At 38.0% G+C, this 20,303-nt stretch overlaps 1 protein-coding gene and 1 long non-coding RNA gene across 3 annotated transcripts; one reads left to right on the top strand and one right to left on the bottom strand.

Annotated features, from left to right (window-relative positions):
- Positions 1 to 1,061: 1,061 nt before the first annotated feature.
- On the bottom strand, positions 1,062 to 3,408 carry LOC145554226 (uncharacterized). 2 transcript variants are annotated; one of them, XR_014090256.1, is made up of 3 exons: positions 2,237 to 3,408; positions 1,638 to 1,752; positions 1,062 to 1,540 (listed from the first exon to the last, which is right to left on the bottom strand). It is a non-coding gene; the product is annotated as an uncharacterized LOC145554226 (long non-coding RNA). The 2 variants fall into 2 exon arrangements; XR_014090255.1 differs by having other exon boundaries at positions 1,062 to 1,543.
- A 2,293-nt stretch (positions 3,409 to 5,701) lies between these two features.
- On the top strand, positions 5,702 to 19,884 carry LOC103473669 (sodium/glucose cotransporter 1-like). Its single transcript, XM_008424074.3, has 15 exons — positions 5,702 to 5,987; positions 9,924 to 9,995; positions 10,769 to 10,873; positions 11,030 to 11,089; positions 11,179 to 11,283; positions 11,370 to 11,475; positions 11,840 to 11,920; positions 12,689 to 12,897; positions 14,185 to 14,320; positions 14,402 to 14,509; positions 14,596 to 14,746; positions 15,859 to 16,027; positions 16,878 to 17,093; positions 18,270 to 18,381; positions 18,494 to 19,884. Exons 1-15 carry the CDS (start codon positions 5,850 to 5,852, stop codon positions 18,709 to 18,711), a joined length of 1,986 nt encoding a protein of 661 aa, XP_008422296.2. The 5' UTR covers positions 5,702 to 5,849; the 3' UTR covers positions 18,712 to 19,884.
- Positions 19,885 to 20,303: the final 419 nt, after the last annotated feature.

Here is a 20,303-nt window from a genome sequence, read left to right on the forward strand (position 1 = left end):
AGCTGCTGAGCTTTCATATCACAGAGCACGTTTTCCCCACAGAGCTCCACCAGACTAGTGGCAGCAGCAATCAGCAAACATTCAGCTCATGGTTATAAACAGCATAACAGGACGGCATTGCTGTGTTTGCATAATGATATGAAGGCAGTGTTGGAAATAGCAGTAGCTTCTTCAAGAAACAGGGGCCAATTTCTAGCTGTCATATTAAGTCAAATTACTTCAATTAGGCTCCTACTGGCCTATCTGGCCAGTCTGGAGCTGCAGATAGGCCTTAATAATTACAGCATTTCTATGACAATTCAAGGCACCAGCGGCACAAGTCAGAGTCGGCCGGGGGCGTGGGCATTGTTTTTATGTCGTATTAGCTTCATTGTGTTGATGCATTTTGACGTGCTTCAATTTTCCGCCACAACACGCAAACTTCCCCAGTCCCTCAGTGCGTTATAGTTCCACATCGCTTAGGATTTGTTGCTGCTACAAATATCTTAAAATTAGAGTATTTTTACTTAAAACAAGCCAATTTTACTTATACAAGTAAGATATATTATCTTATTTTAAGAAAAATTATCTCAAGTAAAGAAAATGTTACTTGACACTGAATTTCTTGAAATGAGCGTAAAATGTTCTTCTTTTAAGAAAAATGTTCTATGTATTAAGAAAATAAATCTCATATATTCTATTTGTATTAGTAAAATTGGCTTGTTTTAAGTACAAATACACTAATTTTAAGATATTTGTAGGTTTATCTTGTTTAGATATTTTTTCTTGTTATGGAAAATCTTGACAAGATAAATTTTCTTGTTCTGTTGGCAGATATTTTTTCTTATTTTAAGAAAATTATACCCTATTTTTGTACTTTTTTTCCCTTGTTTTTGAAAGGGGACTTTTTGCAGTGATATACCTAAATCTAGTTTATTTTTATTGTTGCATAGGATTAAAATATATATTTTGTCATAGCTTTACTCAAGGTTCTTATGCTAAGACAAAAATCCAAAAATTGATCCTGTGAATACTAGAACAAGAGATGTTATTGGCTTGCTGAAATGAAGACATACTTTCAATTACTTTTAACATCTTTATTACGTTTAAGTTTCACATAAACACAATTAAACATGACAACTGGTCAGAATTTAAAGTCTGGATGGGCACCTGATTCTGAAACAATCCAGTAAAATGACAGAAAAATGACGATCTGACACATCTGCCGCACTAAGAGTCAAGCAAACCAAATTGTCCAAAGCAAAAAAAAAATCTTGGGATTAGATGTCAACAATAGGAGCTTCCTCCGCAATGAACTTCTTCCAATAAGCCATAGCCTTTTATATGTGGAAGTCTTGCCTCAGTTACGGACGCCGTTCTCAAGACATCTGTCAGCAGCACAGAGAGGAGTGGCCCCACACAAGCATGCTGAAAGGTGTAGTAGCTGTGATGTCCTCCTTTCAGAAGATCAGGGCAGGCATGGTTCCAATGGCCAGTAGAAAGTTGGTTTCACGATCACCACAGAGCTGAAAAGTGGTCTTGCTTGACGTTGTTGGGTCATCTGCTAATTGGAGCACAGACAGAAAAACAGTCACACAACAAACCACGTTTTAGGGACTAATCAGTGTAATGATGAATCAGTATCATAAATTTCTTACCTCAAGAATGTGAAGGACGCCATCACTTGCAATTCCCAAAGTTTCTTGTAGATGGTGCAATACGTGATTGGAGATGTGTCTGGCATAGGCTTCACCATGGCAACAGTTTGGTTTACTTGAAAAATAAAACAAGACTTATTTTAGTTCATGTGCTCAATTACAATATTACATGAATGCAAGATGACAAGAAAGTCATTTTAATTAAATCAAACTGGGACTACTTAAATTCACCAATCAAAAATAGTGTTTAAAATATCCTGGTAACAGTGTGGAATATCTTACCTAGGCTTTTAGACTCATTGCATTTAAGTTTTTAAATTACAGCACATCAAACACCCTCAGTTAGTGAAATACTAGGCGGAATTGCCCTTTAACCATTTCCCGAATCAGAAGTTATGAATGAGAAGCCACCTTAGCTATGTTAAAAAACGGAAGCTACCAAGAACTCGTGTCGATATTATTTTTAAGCCACAGCTATTGTGGTTAATAACTGTTCAAAGCTCATATTCACAAGAGCGGCTCTTTAAAATTGGCATATCACGACATGCTAACTAGCTTCAGTTAGCTTATCTTAGAAAGACAGACAACTTTAAACTTACCTCTGAGTACAGCAGCTGTAGGGCCTATACACGTAAAAAAGTCCTCCATCTTCATCCATGTCCAACCGAGATTAGAGAATTTACCAAAAGAAAATCTTATAAAAGTACAGTAGATAAAAGCTTAGTTAGGCTGTTACAACTTAATTAACCGTTAATCAGGGCAGTTAAAAGATCTCTGGCGTTGCCGTTAGTGATATGCGGATTGATACTGAAATATCGATTTTTCCGATACCAGAACTTAATTCTTTAAAATCTATTGTCAGATCCAAGGATCAATACTTTCAACACTTTAGTAATTTGAGATAATGTAGATTAACAAGAGCACGTTAGAAAGTAACTGAATTATTGAGATCTTGCCTAAATGAAACGTTGTTAATGGGAACTACTTTTTCTTCCGCCTGGTAAGTATGTAATGTGTAAGGACGTAATGCCCAAGCGCAGCGTGCTGCTGACGCTCACTCACTCAGAAATGAACATGTTGACAGATTATAAAAGAAGTGACATGGAGCTATTTCAGCTGTCATTTTATAGTAGTTTTAATAATTAAACAAGGATGTGTTTAGTAGGGTTATTACTTTACTAATTTTCTTTTTTTAGTTTGCAACTCCATTTTCACATGTTTTGTATATTTCTGCTGAATTAAAATAGCTTATAGTAAACAAGATTGTTGTCTCAATATACTTCTGAGTTTAAAATGAGTGCATCAGAGTACATTGTGTTCTTTTTATGAAGCCAAGATATGGATTACATGTATTTTTTATTTAATTAAGAAACAAATTAACTGTCTTTGCACAAAGTATGGGATCTGTATGGCCAATACCAGCTTAAATTTTACTCAGTATTGGATCGGAAAGAAAATCTGTTGTATCGAACATTAATACTATCTCACTGACATTTTGGGCGCTTTCCCATTTGGATTGTATGATGTCATAAAAGGGGTTACAAACATGATGAATAAAATATTGTTCAAACTAATATTAGTATCTTATAAAGTAAGAATTTGAAATATAAACCAAAAGTTAAAATATTTATCATGACATTGAGCTAATCAATATTGTCGATTCTAATCTCATTGTGTGGAATACCAGCCATTTCAAATCACACATCAATAGAAATTTCATGACATGTCAGTAAGAGGTCCCACATCTTGCATCAAGAAGATCAGATGAAGGTCCATAGCAGATAGAAACATGACAAGAATTATCTTGATATATAAACTGATATTGTCTCTGAAATTGTTGTGTTAAATGTCAACCGTTTAAATATTAAATTATAATTTCCCGTACACTCTGCCAACTTATACAAGAGTATAAGTTCATGGGGTTTTTTTCATTTTTCATTGACAATAAATAACACAAAGGATTCCATTTGGACATAGTCTGTTTTAATTATCTGAAGACATTTCATTAAGTATGTGATTTCGCTTTCTGTGCTTGAAATAAGAAATTTTTACTTATATAAAATAAGTTCTAGACTTGAAGTTTGATTGGTAAATATTGATATTCTAGATTGTAGCACATATTTACACATAAGTAATATTTTCTTAATATTAAGCTTTTATATCTTACTGAGATAATTAAGTACAAAAACACTTAAAATAAGAAAAATATAACATAAATCCCTCTTGGTGAGAAAAATTATCTTGTCAGAAAGAAAACAAGAAAAATCTCCTTAATATAAGGTATTTAATCTTACTAAGATTTCAGTTTTTGCAGTGTGCGCGTAAACTACTGGCAGCTACGGACGCCAGTATTTTACCGTTCTTTCGAAAAACGGTAAACTGGCAGCTATTGACGCCAGAAGTTTACCATTCTTTCACAGTATCTATACCGTACTTGCATCGACGGTAACCTACTGTCAGGATTAATTACGGTACAGCTACTGTGCATTTACAGTAAACTTCTGGCGTCTATAGCTGCCAGTATGTTACTGTATGTTACTAATTTACAGGATTATTTCTTTGAGTGTATATTTATGAAAAAAAACCTCTCTACTCGGTACACAACAACATTCCTGAGCATGTATATGGTCCAAAACAGCATAACAGAGACTCAGAAATCATCCTTAAATGTATTTTTATCTATTTCTTTTCTTTACACCCTTGTCCCTAGTGGGGTCAAGAGGGTTGCTGGTGCCTATCTGCATCTAACGTTCCAGGCGAGAGGCAGGGTCACCCTGGACAGGTCGCCAGTCTGTCACAGGGCAACACAGAGACACTCAGGACAAACAACCATGCACACACACACGCATGCACGGACGCACACCTAGGGGCAATTTGGAGAGGCCAATTAACCTGACAGTCATGTTTGTTGATTGTGGGAGGAAACCGGAGTACCCGGAGAAAACCCATGCATGCACAGGGAGAACATGCAAACTCCATGCAGAAAGACTGGGGCTGGGAATCGAACCCAGAACCTTCTTGCTGCAAGGCCACAGTTCTACCAACTGCACCACTGTGCAGCCATTTCATATTCATCACATTTGGTGAATATGAAGGAATGTTTATGAAATTAAAATACAGCCATAAATGTGCAAGGACATTTAGTTAAAATGCTCAGTTGTTTATAAAATGCTGCAGGCAATGCAACAGTACACTGAACGCTTGAATGAAGCTACAGTAAAAATGTTGATAAACAGCCTGCAGCAGGTTTACATTACATGTACAGAATTGCATGACAAAGAGAACCAACACACCAGCACCTCCTACTGGTAAGGAAATTTCACTACAGCGCATCCATATTGCCATATTTGTAACATTCATCCACTGATCAGCATTATAGATTTGAAGATGACGAATAAAAATACATTTCCTGCTGTTACACCCAACACTAGACTCCTAGACAGGGTTAGCTTTAACCTTGGCTACCATCTTGATTGTAGGCACATATTTGTATTCGTCCAAAATATCTGGTACTGCGCTGTCAGTTTGATACGTTTTTACAGAGACAAACTTCTTGTTTGAATAAAAATACTGCTTGACCTAATTCTTTCTTGCAGAAGAATGATACTTTTGGCCCAATTTCTTATGGTAAAAAAGCTGGTGAGAATGTGTCTTTTTACTTAGCTCATCCAACTTGGGAAATTTTAAATCCATATTGAGGAAAAAGAAAAGAAAGAAATGAAGAGTTTTTGATGGATAATTGAAAAAAAAAAGAATTTAAAATTAATAATTTTAATAAGCAACAGTAGATCATATGTCAATAAGAAACAAGATAAATCTTACACATAACTTCTTCCTTAAAACAGATTTGGTGAGATCATCTTAATTAAATTAACAAATTTAATGTGGTATCTGGATGCATTTAAAAACCAAAAGGGATTGACTTCTATTTCATCTGGCATTTATTTGTAGTAAATTATTGATATACTCAAACTGGTACGTGAATTGTAAATAAAGTAAAAAAAAAATTTTTAAAAAAAGCTAAAAAACATAAGTTATATCAGCAACGGTCTGCTGTGACCAGCGATGCGAATGGTAAATAACCAGGAGGGACCACCTGAAGGCATTCAATGACGCTGATAACCGCTAATAACGGTCATTCTGTTAGTGGCGGTTCCATACGAAGCGGCTTCAAGTCACGGTGGACTATTCAACACTTCAACTCTGAGCAAAATGGCCTGGGAATATTTTGGATTTTCCCGCACCTTTAAACCCCAAAGGAATCAATCTCTCATCACCGGCGTCAACAATGCAGCTGACATCTCCGTTATTGTCATCTACTTTCTGGTCGTCTTGGCTGTGGGAGTTATTGTAAGTGTTGCAAACTGTCAACTTGTTGAAAGCCTGTTTGCATGATTTATTTACAGTTGTGTAGTTGTAAATTGCTTAAGCAAATTGCTAGAAAAAGGTCATGTTCTTTTGTTGCTTCTTTAGGTAAAACAAACAGATTAAACTTTTTTTTTTTTTTTTTCTTTTTGCACAATAATGAATGATAAGTGAGTGTCACGGCATTCCAGTTGGTCTGAACTGACGGAGCAAAGACCGTTATGCTGTGTGAGCTGAATATTACAGTGTTTGCAGTGATTCTTCTGTTCATCATTAGAGAAAATTCATCAGAGATCCTCTGACTGTCGCTGCTGGAGAAATATTCGACATTATCATCCTTTAGGAGTACAAAGAAGAAAAAAAAAAGATCCACCATCAAGCTCAGTAAACCGGGATCATAGAGCCGTTAGCGGTTGAGACTCGTTAGCCGCTAACGGTCTCACCTAAACAATCAAGATAAGTTGTTTCTGAGCTGAATATTTGGACATGACAATAAGAGAGCGCAGTGCTGGATGTTTATTCAGCAATTGTTGCTTTAATTATCTGCGACGGGCAGCGGGGGTGGGGTGGGGAGGGAGGGGGGGACGTATATTGTACCAAAGTGAGGACGCTTGAGAGCGGTTACCCAGAGAAAGCAAGAAACATATTCATTGCAGGAGATACAGCCGGGCGAGACGGAGAAAAGTAAAAAAAAAAAAAACAATAGTTGAGACCGAAAAAGAGAGAAAAACAGGCGGAGTGAAAGAAAATCCCAGTTGGGGAACCAGTAAGATGGCTTTTTAAAACGTCTCTGTTTAAACTGGACTCCAACCTTGTGTAAGCAACTTCCGAGAAGCCAAAATATACAGACTTTACGCACACCTTATACGCAACAGAGAAGACATAAACTTTATAAAAAAAATAAAATAAATTAAAAAAAAAAACCCACTTCCAACAGGATACTCTCACTCTGCTGAGTAAACTAGCGTGCAAAGAAAAGATGAGCAACAAAGGGGAAAAAAGAGAGATGAAAATAAGCCGAAGACCAGGACACCAGTCACACCTCAGAATAAGATGCACGAGCACAACTGCTGGCATCAGTGTTCCCATCCCTACAGCGATGGGAACACTGATGCCGATCCTATGATATTCCCGGATTCTCCCATCAACAGCCCAGCTGCCAAGAAATCCTGCGTCGATCAGCCTCAACCCTCTACACGCCAACTTAAAAGCGGTGAACGACAGAGCGGACGACGTAAAGGCTGACATCAAAGATATAAAAATATCTATTGAGTTCTTGCATGCCGAAATTGAAGACCTAAAAAATGAGAACTGTGTATAGAAGAATAAAACTGCAAAATTGGGGGCGCAAATAGAAGATCTGCAGGAGCGTGATGCAGATGCAGAGAGCTACAAACTGAGATGGTGCCTAGGGCTCTACGGACTGCCTGAACATGAGATTGAAGATATGAAAGTGAAGGTTTCAGCCACCTGTCACAAAATATCAACTGATCTTGGTCCTTCTGTTAGTGGCGGTTCCATACGAAGGAACCGCCACTTTTACAGTGGAATCGACGTAACTCATCGGTTTGGGAAACGAGTCGACAGTAAGACCACATCAATCATTTTCCTGTTTGCTCACCGTTCAGTAAGGGACATTATCTGCACTGTAAAAAAAAAAAAAAAAAAAAAGGCTTCAATTTACGGTAAAAAACTGGCAGCTGTGGTTGCCAGAATCTTACCGTTTTTATACGTTAAAATTCTGGTAACCAAAACTGCCAGTTTTTGTTTTTTTTTTACCGTGTTTTCAAAATATTTCCTTAAATATGTTAAATAAAAAATTAAAATGTGGTTTTGCCATAGTAAATACGGTCATACTGCCTACATAAGTGAAAAACATGGCCAGACTGTATGATATATTGACATTTTATTGTAAAAAACCCCCCAAAAACCTTATGGTAAATTACTGGTCACGGTTCTCACCAGAATCTTACCATAAAAATTATAGTACAACACACAAGGAAGTGTAACTTGTCAGCATTTCTATACAGAAAGTTATAAAGAAAATAAATTCAAATTAAACAGAAATACAGATTATGAGTAATCTACTTAAAGAATTTCTATTTAAAAATTTATTTTAAAAAATTTAAACAATCCTATTTTCTGTCCAGTTTCCTCACGGTATTACTGAGATCTGGAAAAGAAAACAAAGAAGAAAAAAAACAGCATGTGTCCACATAAGAGATAACCTATTGTAGAAGAAAAACCGGTGATAAAAGGATTCTTGTTCTGGGTTGAGAGTCACAAGTCACTGAGTTCAGACTTTGCTCAGGATGGTTGTAGTCTTCCCAGTCACAGGTTGAAATTGAGACTCACATGTTGTCAATCGGGTGTTTCCTCTCTGCTGGAAAACAAACAAAGCAAAAGTTAGAAAGATGCACTACATGAACATCATATAAATGCACCATTCGCTTAAATGTTTGTTTCACCTTTGTTGACTTGCATATGGAGACTGATACTTCAACTACTAGGCGGTGTGATCATTTCTGACTGAAAATTCAGTAGTTCTTAAACCTTTGTTTGTTGTCGACAGGTGTGATCCTCTGCAACCTGACAAAATACACAAACAAATAACATATAAACAAACAAATAAAAACAAATATAACTGTTTTAGGCAATTTATGAAATAGATACTCACCATTTATCTGAGTCTCATGAAGGCCAATAAGTTGTCTTCAACCATTTATGTAAGTTACAATTACCCTTACCCTAGCTTGCAGGAACTGTTCCTGCAAGCTCTCCCATCAAGAACTACTGAATTTTCAGTCAGAAATGATCACACCGCCTAGTAGTTGAAGTATCAGTCTCCATATGCAAGTCAACAAAGGTGAAACAAACATTTAAGCGAATGGTGCATTTATATGATGTTCATGTAGTGCATCTTTCTAACTTTTGCTTTGTTTGTTTTCCAGCAGAGAGGAAACACCCGATTGACAACATGTGAGTCTCAATTTCAACCTGTGACTGGGAAGACTACAACCATCCTGAGCAAAGTCTGAACTCAGTGACTTGTGACTCTCAACCCAGAACAAGAATCCTTTTATCATCGGTTTTTCTTCTACAATAGGTTATCTCTTATGTGGACACATGCTGTTTTTTTTCTTCTTTGTTTTCTTTTCCAGATCTCAGTAATACCGTGAGGAAACTGGACAGAAAGTAGGATTGTTTAAAATTTTTTAAATAAATTTTTAAATAGAAATTCTTTAAGTAGATTACTCATAATCTGTATTTTTGTTTAATTTGAATTTATTTTCTTTATAACTTTCTGTATAGAAATGCTGACAATTTACACTTCCTTGTGTGTTGTACTATAATTTTTATGGTAAAATTCTGGTGAGAACAGTGACCAGTAATTTACCATAAGGTTTTTTACAATAAAATGTCAATATATCATACAGTCTGGCCATGTTTTTCGCTTATGTAGGTATTATGCCTTAGGCAGTATGACCGTATTTACTATGGCAAAACCACATTTTAATTTTTTATTTAACATATTTTAGGAAATACGGTATTTTACTGTATGTAGGAAATACGGTAAAGTACTGGCATTTTTGGTTGCCAGAATTTTACTGTATATCGACGGTAAAATTGTGGCAACCACAGCTGCCAGTTTTTTACCGTAAATTGAGGCCGTTTTGTTTTTTACAGTGTAGACTTTAACATCAACACGCTCAATGTCTGTAATTATTCTTTGTTTTTATTATAATATTTTAATGTTTGTTATTGAGTTAACGTCTGTATGTATATTCATGTTATTTGTTTAAAATAAAATTATTTAAAAAAAAGTCCTGTGTTGCTCAGTGTATAGAACACTAACTTAGAGCTAAACTAGATGATAAGCTTGTTTTTCAAAAGTTTATGTATTTTTTTGTCCTGTTGCAGGCCATGGGTCGCACCAATCGATCCACTGTGGGTGGCTTTTTCCTTGCAGGGAGGAAAATGGTGTGGTGGCCGGTGGGTATCTGACAACAAATGACAAGCATTTTTTGTTCTTTTGCTATTTTTTGTAACAGCCTGGAGAACTATTACAGTTGTGACAGAAAAGATGTACGATTAAAAAAAAAGTTCACTCTCCTTAACAGGGGTGACATGTTGGTCACATACAAGTTAGATAGGACTGAATGGGTAAGAAGCAGCAAAAATCCAAAACTTTGCTTTCGTTCAAAATGGGCTAGAAACTGTTGAAACGGAGCTGAATCTGTGGCTGCACAGGCCCAAGTGTGGTAAATACTAATTGAGACCTTTAATAGAAGAATTAGTCAGAAGAAATAATAAAAAAAGGAAAAATATAAAAAATCAACTATAGAACCTTGGCTTGTTAGGATGAGTTTGCAGGAGAATGCTGAACACTGAAAAACCAGGATTGGTAACAAGAGTGGAACTATGAAACTTTTGTAAAAATGGACAGATGAAACCAAATCTTTCCTCACTGTAATGTTTGGCAAGTAAATCAGAAAAATGAATACATTCCTGCAAACATTACCAAATTAAACAAGGCTGTAAATTATGTGGTTCTGTTGATCTTATCTACTCCTGAGTTAACTTTTAACGTCATAAGAAAGACAATGATTTCCCATCTACAAGACATAATGAGGTGAAGTTTTTTATTGTCACAGTTTAGAGTTGAATGTTTTACAACATAATCAATAAGTTAATTGTATTCAGTAATCCAATTTAAAAACCTACTGCATACTAATTTAATTTGTAAATTAAAATTTTTTTTTTAGATTGGAGCATCACTCTTTGCCAGCAACATTGGCAGCGGCCACTTTATAGGGATTGCTGGTACTGCTGCAGCTTCTGGAATTGCCATTGGTGGATTTGAGTGGAATGTGAGTATTTGTGGTATGTTTTCCAAATAGGAAAGACAAAATCTCATAATGCAAAAAAAAAGAAAATGGTTTGGAGAAATTGAAAAGTAAAAATCCTTTCTATGTTAAATATTTTATTGATTGTTTCAATGTTTTACCATGTTTTGTTTGTTCCAGGCTCTTTTTATTGTCATCATTCTGGGATGGGTCTTTGTGCCGATCTACATCAAAGCTGGGGTAAACAGCATGTGCATTTTCTGTTGAAAAGTGCACCTGTTATAATCACTGAGTCTTGATGAAACAAAAATATTATAAAATTTGTCTAGGTGGTCACCATGCCTCAGTACCTGAAGAAGAGGTTTGGAGGACAGCGGATTAGTATCTATCTCTCTGTGCTCTCTGTCTTCCTCTACGTCTTCACAAAGATCTCTGTATGTTTTTTTTCTTTCTAACCTTTGAACCTTTCAGCAATGCATTTAACAAATTAAAGTAAAAGATCCTTTCTGTCTCCTTCCAGGCCGACATGTTCTCTGGTGCCATTTTTATCCAGCAGGCTCTTGGACTGAACATCTACTTTGCTGTTATCGCTCTTCTGGCGATTACTGCACTGTACACTGTCACAGGTGCATCCTCAAGAAGAAATTCACTTTCTTTTTGGAAATCAACATTTTCCTCATAAACCTAGTTTACAAAAAGTCTTATCTATGTAAATGGCACCCTGAGTGAAGAGAAAACTCCTCCTTTCCTGGCTTGTATATCTGTGGTGTGTTTGTGGTTAATTGCCCATGGATTACAATAAGCCTCAAATAGCCCTCTAATAGTTGCTGCTCTGCAATAATCTCCACACACCTTCACATAACTTTTACAAGACAAGCGGAAAAAGAACACTGATAAGATAATCCTATACTCTCTAGTGCACATATTACTTACTGTCTACGCTTCTGAATAAGAAATGTTACAGATTGCTAACGCCATGTTTTATTTCAGGTGGACTGGCTGCGGTGATATATACAGACACCTTACAGACCGCCATCATGATTATTGGATCCTTCGTTCTCATGGGTTATGGTAATAAGCAATAATCCATCCATCCATCCATCCATTTTCTTCCGCTTATCCGGGGTCGGGTCGCGGGGGCAGCAGCTTCAGAAGGGAGGCCCAGACTTCCCTTTCCCCAGCCACTTCTTCCAGCTCCTCCAGGGGAATCCCAAGGCGTTCCCAGGCCAGCCGAGAGACATAGTCCCTCCAGCGTGTCCTGGGTCTTCCCCGAGGCCTCCTCCCGGTGGGACGTGCCCGGAACACCTCACCGGGGAGGCATCCAGGAGGCATCCTTACCAGATGCCCGAGCCACCTCAACTGGCTCCTCTTCACGTGGAGGAGCAGCGGCTCTACTTTGAGTTCCTCCCAGATGACCGAGCTTCTCACCCCATCTCTAAGGGAGAGCCCAGCCACCCTGCGGAGGAAACCCATTTCGGCCGCTTGTGTCCGGAACACCACGTGTCCATTATAGGTTCCATACAGGACGGGTGGCAACCCTAACTGTTGTGTCTATTCTATGGGCATTATAATGCCTTATATATGAAAAAAGTTTTAAAATAGGCCATTCATTGAAAGTGCGTCTTATAATCCGGTGCACATTATAGTGCGGAAAATACTGTACTTAAACTCCTCCACTTGAGGCAGGACGACCCCCCTGACCTGGAGAAGGCACTCTACCCTTTTCCAATAATCCTTATTTATCATTTTATCTTGCACTATTGATTTGTTTTATTGTGACATCATTAAGAAATGGAAGAGTGAGTCTTCGTCTAACCATCTCTCCCTGTCTACCCTCAGCTTTCAATGATGTGGGGGGCTATGCAAATTTGGAGACACTCTACATGGCTGCAATTCCCCAAAACACCTCTAACATCAGGGCAGAGTGCTACGAGCCTCGGGAAGACGCCTTCCACCTTTTCAGAGATCCAATAACAGGAGACCTGCCCTGGCCTGGCATGGTGTTTGGACTCACCATCCAGGCCACCTGGTACTGGTGCACTGATCAGGTCAGTAAAAATACAATCAGTACCTTTGACTGTGTGGAAGCTTTACTTCCACTGATTCAGTAACAGCTTTTACTGCATACCAGAAACAATCTAAGGCCATATTCTCATCCTCTTGATTTTTATATAACCGTAAGCGCAGTTGTTACACAGCAGAAAATGATGGACCGGGTCACTTCTGGTGCAGAATATTTAATTAGTTTAAACTGTGAACAGAAAGCACAGCAGTTACAGTAGCTGCTCCTAATATCTGCTGTAAGCTGTTTTCTCAGCAATGGCGGACTTCTTCAGACTACCAGAGCATTAACCTGTTGCAAATGGCGCTGAGCGCCCTCTGATGGCGAAATTCATACATTGCTAGATATAATAAATTCTAACGCTAGTTTCTGGCTGTAAGTAACTTTAGCATAAAAATAAAATGGGGGGCTACTATTTTCATGCTTTGTTCCCTTTCATGCCACACATTCACGCTCTTTTATCTCGCCTGTTTTGGACAGAATAACTGAGGCGGTCTAAGGTTGCCAGCTGATAATGAAGAGCCATGTCATATAACAGCTCTTTGGAGTAAAAGGGTGATCTATGAGCTGAATTCCTGACATTTCTTGAACCTATAGTTGTCTAGAAACAAATTCTTCAGTTCACAAATAAATACTGGCATCCTGTTTTTACTTTAACACTGACAGTAAATGTAAAACAGACCAAATTTGACCCATTTTCAAATGAAAGTACTTGTCTCTGTTGGTTAGCTTTTATTGAAATAATTTTAGTCCTAGTGAATGATGTTTATGTTGTGTTGCTATGTAATGTGCATGACAAGCTATGCTAAATGTGTCTAATGTATAGGTAAACGGACATACTGTATAATCTAACGAATGGCAATAGCCACATCTTAAAAGATAAGAAATGTCCACTGCATGCAATAGTCGTTATCCTAATATTACTATGAGTCATACTTAGCTTTTGTTTTCCAACATTGCCATTAATTTAATGGCAATGTTCAATTTAGTTCAAATGATTAATCTCAAAAGCTCCATTTGCCTTAAATTGAAATCAATATGTTTGTGCTTCATCTGCTCACTTAAAGTTGTATGCACAGAAATAGTTATTCATTTACAGGCTCGTTCACCACAGCCAATTACAATTTATTGAAATTACTTTAGTTTTTCTGAGTGAGGAACTTTAAATGACGTAAAGCACCAACAGCTCTGCTAAAAAAAATCCAAAATTTTTCTTGATACAGTAGAAGTTAAGTATTTAACACTGCCTTCAAATGCTCCATCTTTTTTGCAGGTGATTGTCCAGCGTTGTCTCTCAGGCAAGAATCTCTCTCACGTGAAAGCAGGTTGCATTTTGTGTGGTTACCTGAAGGTGCTGCCCATGTTTCTCATGGTTTTTCCTGGGATGATAAGCAGGATCTTGTATCCTGGTGCGTGTTTTGTTCTTTCCAAGTTCTGTTGTCTTGAGGGAAAAATAAAACAATAAAGTGTAAATTTCTTAAAACATTCAGATGTGGTGGCATGTGTGGTCCCGGAAGAATGTATGAAACACTGTGGAGCAAGTGTTGGATGCACCAACATTGCCTATCCCAAACTGGTTGTGGATCTTATGCCAAATGGTGAGTGGATCGACAACATTTTCTTAAAATTTCAAACACTTTTGTTTCTTTATGTTTTCCCTTCGCCTTTGTCCATCTCTCTTCAGGTCTGAGGGGTTTGATGTTGTCAGTGATGTTGGCCTCTCTAATGAGCTCCCTTACTTCAATATTTAACAGTGCTAGTACCCTCTTCACCATGGACATCTATACCAAGCTCCGTCATCACGCCAAAGAGAGGGAACTGATGATTGCTGGAAGGTAAAACCGTTTGTCATGAGGTGTGATTGGTGGTGATGAAGTAGAACGGGTAGACCCAGATGAAGATGATGAATTTAATGACAGTCCAACAGAACAATGGGCAGCAACACGAGGACAAAGACGACAGGGGGACTTAAATACACAAGGAGGGTAATTAAGGAATGAGACACACCCGAGAAGCAATCAACGGGGAAGACGCAGAGACTCACAAGAAGGAAACTGAACACAGATAACCCCAAAAATAAATGCACAGAAACACGGTTCATGACAGTACACCCCCTCAAGGGCGGCTACCAGACTCCCACAAAAAAAGAAACAGTCCAAGAAACAAAAAACAACCCATCAGGGTGGGCGGAGGGGCGACGGAAGGAGTGCAAGGGTCCATAGAAGAACTCAATCCAAAGCAAACAAAAAACAACCCAACAGGTTGGGCGGAGGGGTGACTGAAGGAGGACCAGAGTCCAGAACAAAAAACTACCCATCAGAGTGGGCGGAGAACCAGGAGGCAGGTTGTGGCTTGAGGCAGCGGGGTTTCCGCCCGGGGACCGGGACCTCCGCTGGCTCAGGGCGGCGGTGACGTCAGTGCCCAGGGGCCGGGACCTCCGGCGGTTCAGGGCGGCAATAGTGGCGGGGTCCGACCCCTGGTGGGCAGATCACCAGCCGAGTCCCCCACCAAGGATTAGTCCTGGTGTCCATGATGTTAATGGCGTTCTCACCGTTTAGTGGTCAGATCGTTCTGTCATGAGGTGTGGTTGGTGGTGGTGAAGTAGAACGGGTGGACCCAGATGAAGATGATAATGATGAATTTAATGACAGTCCAACAGAACAACGAGCAGCAACACGAGGAACACACGACGACAATCCGACAAGAGAAAAAGACAACAGGTGGACTTAAATACACAGGGAGGGTAATTAAGGAATGAGACACACCTGGGAAGCGATCAACAGGGAAGATGCAGAGACAGAGACTCACAGGAAGGAAACTGAACACAGAAAACCCCAAAAATAGATACACAGAAACACGGATCATAACAGTTTTGGCTTGATGTTAATATAATTACTGTTTGCATGCTTGACTCTAACCATGAGTCTTTGTTTATTCTACCTTTCAGGATGTTTATTGTGGTGCTTATTGGAATAAGCATTGCCTGGATCCCTGTGGTGCAGACAGCCCAGGGTGGTCAGCTCTTTGACTACATCCAGTCAATCACCAGCTATCTCACTCCACCTGTGGCTGCTGTCTTCATACTCGGCATGTTCTGTAAACGAGTTAATGAAACTGTGAGTTTCCTTTTAGTTTACAGTTGCTGCTTTAGTTGCAACATAAATGTGTATTTTGTAGCATACATGGCAGATACAGGAACCATCAGAGGCTATCTGGTTTGGGGGCAGACAGACCTGAACTGAGGATTTTACCATGGGATAGAAAAAGTTTAGTCATCTGCACAAAGAAGGCCTCTTAGGACTTGGAGAAGAACAGTCCGTCACCATGACTGAGATTCTTAAAAGCTTCTTATTGGAAAGGCTCTGCACATCATGGACCTGCAATGGTTGAAATGCCTGTTTAATGTTGAAGAGATGAGAAGGATTGTAGCTGTGGTGTAACAGACCTGGGTAGTGGTTCTCGTCATTAAGAGAGAAAACCAATGAATCACTCTTTTTAGCCTTTTCTTATAGAAGAATAACAAATATGGTAGATTTCTTTCTAAAGTGACCATCAGGTAACAAACTATAGGTCCTATGGGTTTGTTATTTACTCAGTTTTAAGGCTGTGGATCCAGAAATTACTATTATTATCTGATGAAACACAACCCAAATATACTTTGTCGATGCTGTAATTTATAAGAACACATCTCTGTTTTGTTATAAGGAAAAGGTAGTTTTAGTTTCTGTCACATCAACCAAAGATGATGTAACATTATCTGGGAGGGTTATGTTGAAGGAGGATTTTTGTTATCTTTTGACAGAATAAGATGTCTTACCTGTTTTAGCTTCTGTGTCAAGCCACATTTATTGGTGCAGCCATTCCAGATAACAGAGTTGTATTGATTTAAGCTAGATGTCAGTTGGTGGATTATTGTTTTAATAGTGTTTTTATCCTTCTTTCTTTCCTGCTTTCTTCTTTTTACAGGGTGCCTTTTTCGGACTCATAATTGGTTTATTAGTAGGATTATCCAGGATGATTACAGAGTTTATCTACGGGACAGGGAGCTGTGTTAGCCCGAGTAACTGTCCTACCATCATCTGTGGAGTGCACTACCTCTACTTTTCGATTATCCTGTTCACTATCTCTTGCATCCTCATAGTTGGAATCTCCCTAATGACCAAGCCCATCGCTGACAAGCATGTACGTGACAGTTTTGTGATAAGAGTAGCTTAATATGTAACTTTCCAAATCAGAAATTTTTCACAGGAAGACTATCCACTTCCTGCACAAACTCTTTTAAATTTTTTCTGCTTATTATATATACATTATATCTTATTAAAGTTGCAGGTACTTTGGGATGTTAAAGACTGAGTAACATAAAATCTTATTATGCAGTTTCTGAGTGAAGATGGTGAAGAAGTTAGCAGCTAAGAAAACAGTTCTTTGAAGATTTTGTTTGTAATTTATAGCATCTCTTTGAGCTTCAAGCTTGACTTTATTACACCAATCAAAGAACAAAATGCACTTGTAGCAGAAGAATTTATGTTTATTTCAATTTCAGCAATCTCCAGTTGCTGAAACTCACTTCACTTACTTTGACTTTTTTCACTTAAGGCTGCACTATGTAACTTTTATAAAAGTGTGTTTTTATATATTTGTTAAAACTGTCACCATGTTGCGACAGTAAAGATCAAGCTACTTTTGTCATCTGCAGAAATTTACCTCTTCCAGTCAGAAACAACCAATCCAATCAGAGCTAAGAGGAGGAGCTACGCTCTGTCAATCATCCTCATGTACATGGTGCTCGATGTGCAACAGCTTCATGTTCTATGAAAACCATTTATCTGCCATAATCGATGGCTATGCTACCTAGCCTGTGCATTCATGCAGCTTCTGTTGTGATGAAACAGCTTTAGTGCATCAGAGAGAAAGGGTTGAGTGTGTGAGGGGCGCATACATGAGGTGATTGACAGCACTAAGACCCTCCTGTCTGCTCTGAGAGGTTCCTTCTGACAGAGCAGATTATTTGTTGAGATGACAGTAGGTCCTTAGGGAGAAGAAAGAGGAACTCGATCTTTTTTCACTTATTATCTGTTTCGTACTATACTGTCACAACATAGTGATAGTTTTAACAAATATGTAAAAAAACATCCATCTATCCATTCATGATCCAATATCTATCCTTGTGGGGTTATGGGGGGTGCTGGAGCCTAACTCTAGCGATCAAAAGGTGAGAGTAAAAATCATGCTGTTTTATAAAAGTTACATTCTGCTGCTTTAAACCTATAAAACATCCATGATTTGTGCTGCAATAGTTGGACATTTTTCTGAGTTCTGAACAGTTTTCTCACATAATGCATTATGTTACTTTCCCAGCTGTACCGATTGTGCTGGAGTCTGAGGAACCGTACAGAGGAAAGAGAGGACATTGATCCGGACGATTGGATTGAGGATCATGATGAGGACGACAGAAAGATGGATGCAGAAAGTATAAGGAACACATACAGTTTACACTTCTTAAGATTGAAGCTGCTTTAAAGATAGCTTTAGATTTTACATGACTTTATTTTGATACAAAAATCTCGTTGCCTTTATTCCAGAATCTAGGGGAAAGCGAACTTTCTTCCAGAAAGCACTAATCTACTTCTGTGGACTGGAGCAGAACAAAACAGCACCAAAACTTACTCCACAGGAGAAAGCAGAACTGAAGAAGCAGCTAACAGATACAACAGAGAAGCCTTTCTGGAGGAATGTTGTCAATGCAAATGCCATCCTCCTCCTGTGTGTCGCTGCGTTCTTTCACTTATTCTATCGTTAGCCAAACCCCATCAACATTAAGTGGTCCTGGATACTGTATATTATTTTGCATGGATTTTAATTTTTACAAAACCATTAACGCTGATCCTGTGTGCCATCATTCTTCCTGTATTGTGCCAACTGATCTCACATAGGACACAACATGTACTTTTCTCAATGAACCTTTCTTTTAAGTTAACTTTTTCCTTGTATTTGTCACCTGGAGTGAACCAGTAAATGACAGTGTAACATATTAATGCATCAAACTTGTTAGGAAGTCCAAATTCTCACATATTTGTTCTGACTTCCATATCGTCTTATCATATTTGTACATATTCCTGTTATGACCTGAACGGTCTCTTTTTGTTGTGGTGCAAAGAGAGTATCTCTGTAATTGAGAACATCTTATATATGTAGCTTCAAATTGGCTTCTTTTTATTATCCCAAGAAGTTAGAAAATGTATTGTTTGGCAAATTTTCATTGTGATACTGCACACATACGTACATTAGACGATAATTTGTTTTATTTGCAGCTCCTTGTCTTTTGTGACTGAAAACATAAACTTTTTATTTTCTTAAGTTTACAGACAATTGCTGTTTATATCACCAGATGCTACATTAAGTCATTATGAAAGAGGGACAACATGACAAAAACTGTTTACCTGGAGGAAGTTAGTAATATTTAACCAGTAAAGGACAAACAAGATGGTTGTAAATTCCCTCAGAATGTATGTGTGCTACCTCATTCATCGACCTCAGCTGGGTTTTCTCATAATGTGTGCTCAAAGTCCACAAGTGCTGTCACTTCTAACCTCCATACGCCTAACTGTGTGTGTTGTTTTAGGTGTTAATGAAAAGCCATCTCAGTTAGAGAGAGTTAGGAATTATTAGAAAGCACTCAGACACTCTCTTTGCTTCCACCTAGTGGTTTAAAATGACATAAGTTAAAAAAAAATGTTAAATAGATTTTCACTGTTTTCTCTTTTGCATATTTAATTTTTGCTTGTCATACCACAAATGCATTTATTCACCAAAAAACATAAATGACTACTTGCTTCCTTTTTAATTGCCTAAATGATATTTTATGTTTCTTAAAATAACTTTTACAGCATTATCTGTTTGTTTTTCTTGAACTAACTCTGTACATTTATTCAATGCAACCAGCATACTGTTATTAAATGCTTTATTATTATTACCTTGGCAGTGGTCACGCTCTTCCATAAGATTTCCTCAATCAACACCTCCTGATCCAGGAACTGTACATGACATTTCATATCACAGAGCACGTTTTCCCCACAGAGCTCCACCAGACTAGTGGCAGCAACAATCAGCAAACATTCAGTTTATGATTATAAACAGCATAACAGGACAGCATTGCTGTGTTTGCATAATGATATGAAGGCAGTGTTGGAAATAGCAGTAGCTTCTTAAAGAAACGGGGCAATTTCTAGGTGTCATATTATGAAGTCAAATTACTTCTAAGTCATGTTTAATAATTACAGCATTTTTATAACAATTCAATGTAATCTTGAATTGTTATAAAAAAGTAATTTCATAGCACTTGAATGTGCTATGAAATGAAATGTGCCTTTAAAATACATAATTCTGTCCCTT

This window comes from Poecilia reticulata, chromosome 12 (genome assembly GCF_904066995.2).
Source record: "Poecilia reticulata chromosome 12, P_reticulata-male-v2, whole genome shotgun sequence".
Lineage (NCBI taxonomy): Eukaryota > Metazoa > Chordata > Actinopteri > Cyprinodontiformes > Poeciliidae > Poecilia > Poecilia reticulata.

What these genes read in the sequence shown, in the direction of transcription:
- LOC103473669 (XM_008424074.3), top strand. Translation starts at nt 5,850, where the DNA reads ATGGCCTGGGAATATTTTGGATTTTCCCGCACCTTTAAACCCCAAAGG. An exon ending in TCTTGGCTGTGGGAGTTATT is followed by an intron (nt 5,988 to 9,923) that starts GTAAGTGTTGCA and finishes GTCCTGTTGCAG; the next exon opens with GCCATGGGTCGCACCAATCG. An exon ending in CTTCGTTCTCATGGGTTATG is followed by an intron (nt 11,921 to 12,688) that starts GTAATAAGCAAT and finishes GTCTACCCTCAG; the next exon opens with CTTTCAATGATGTGGGGGGC.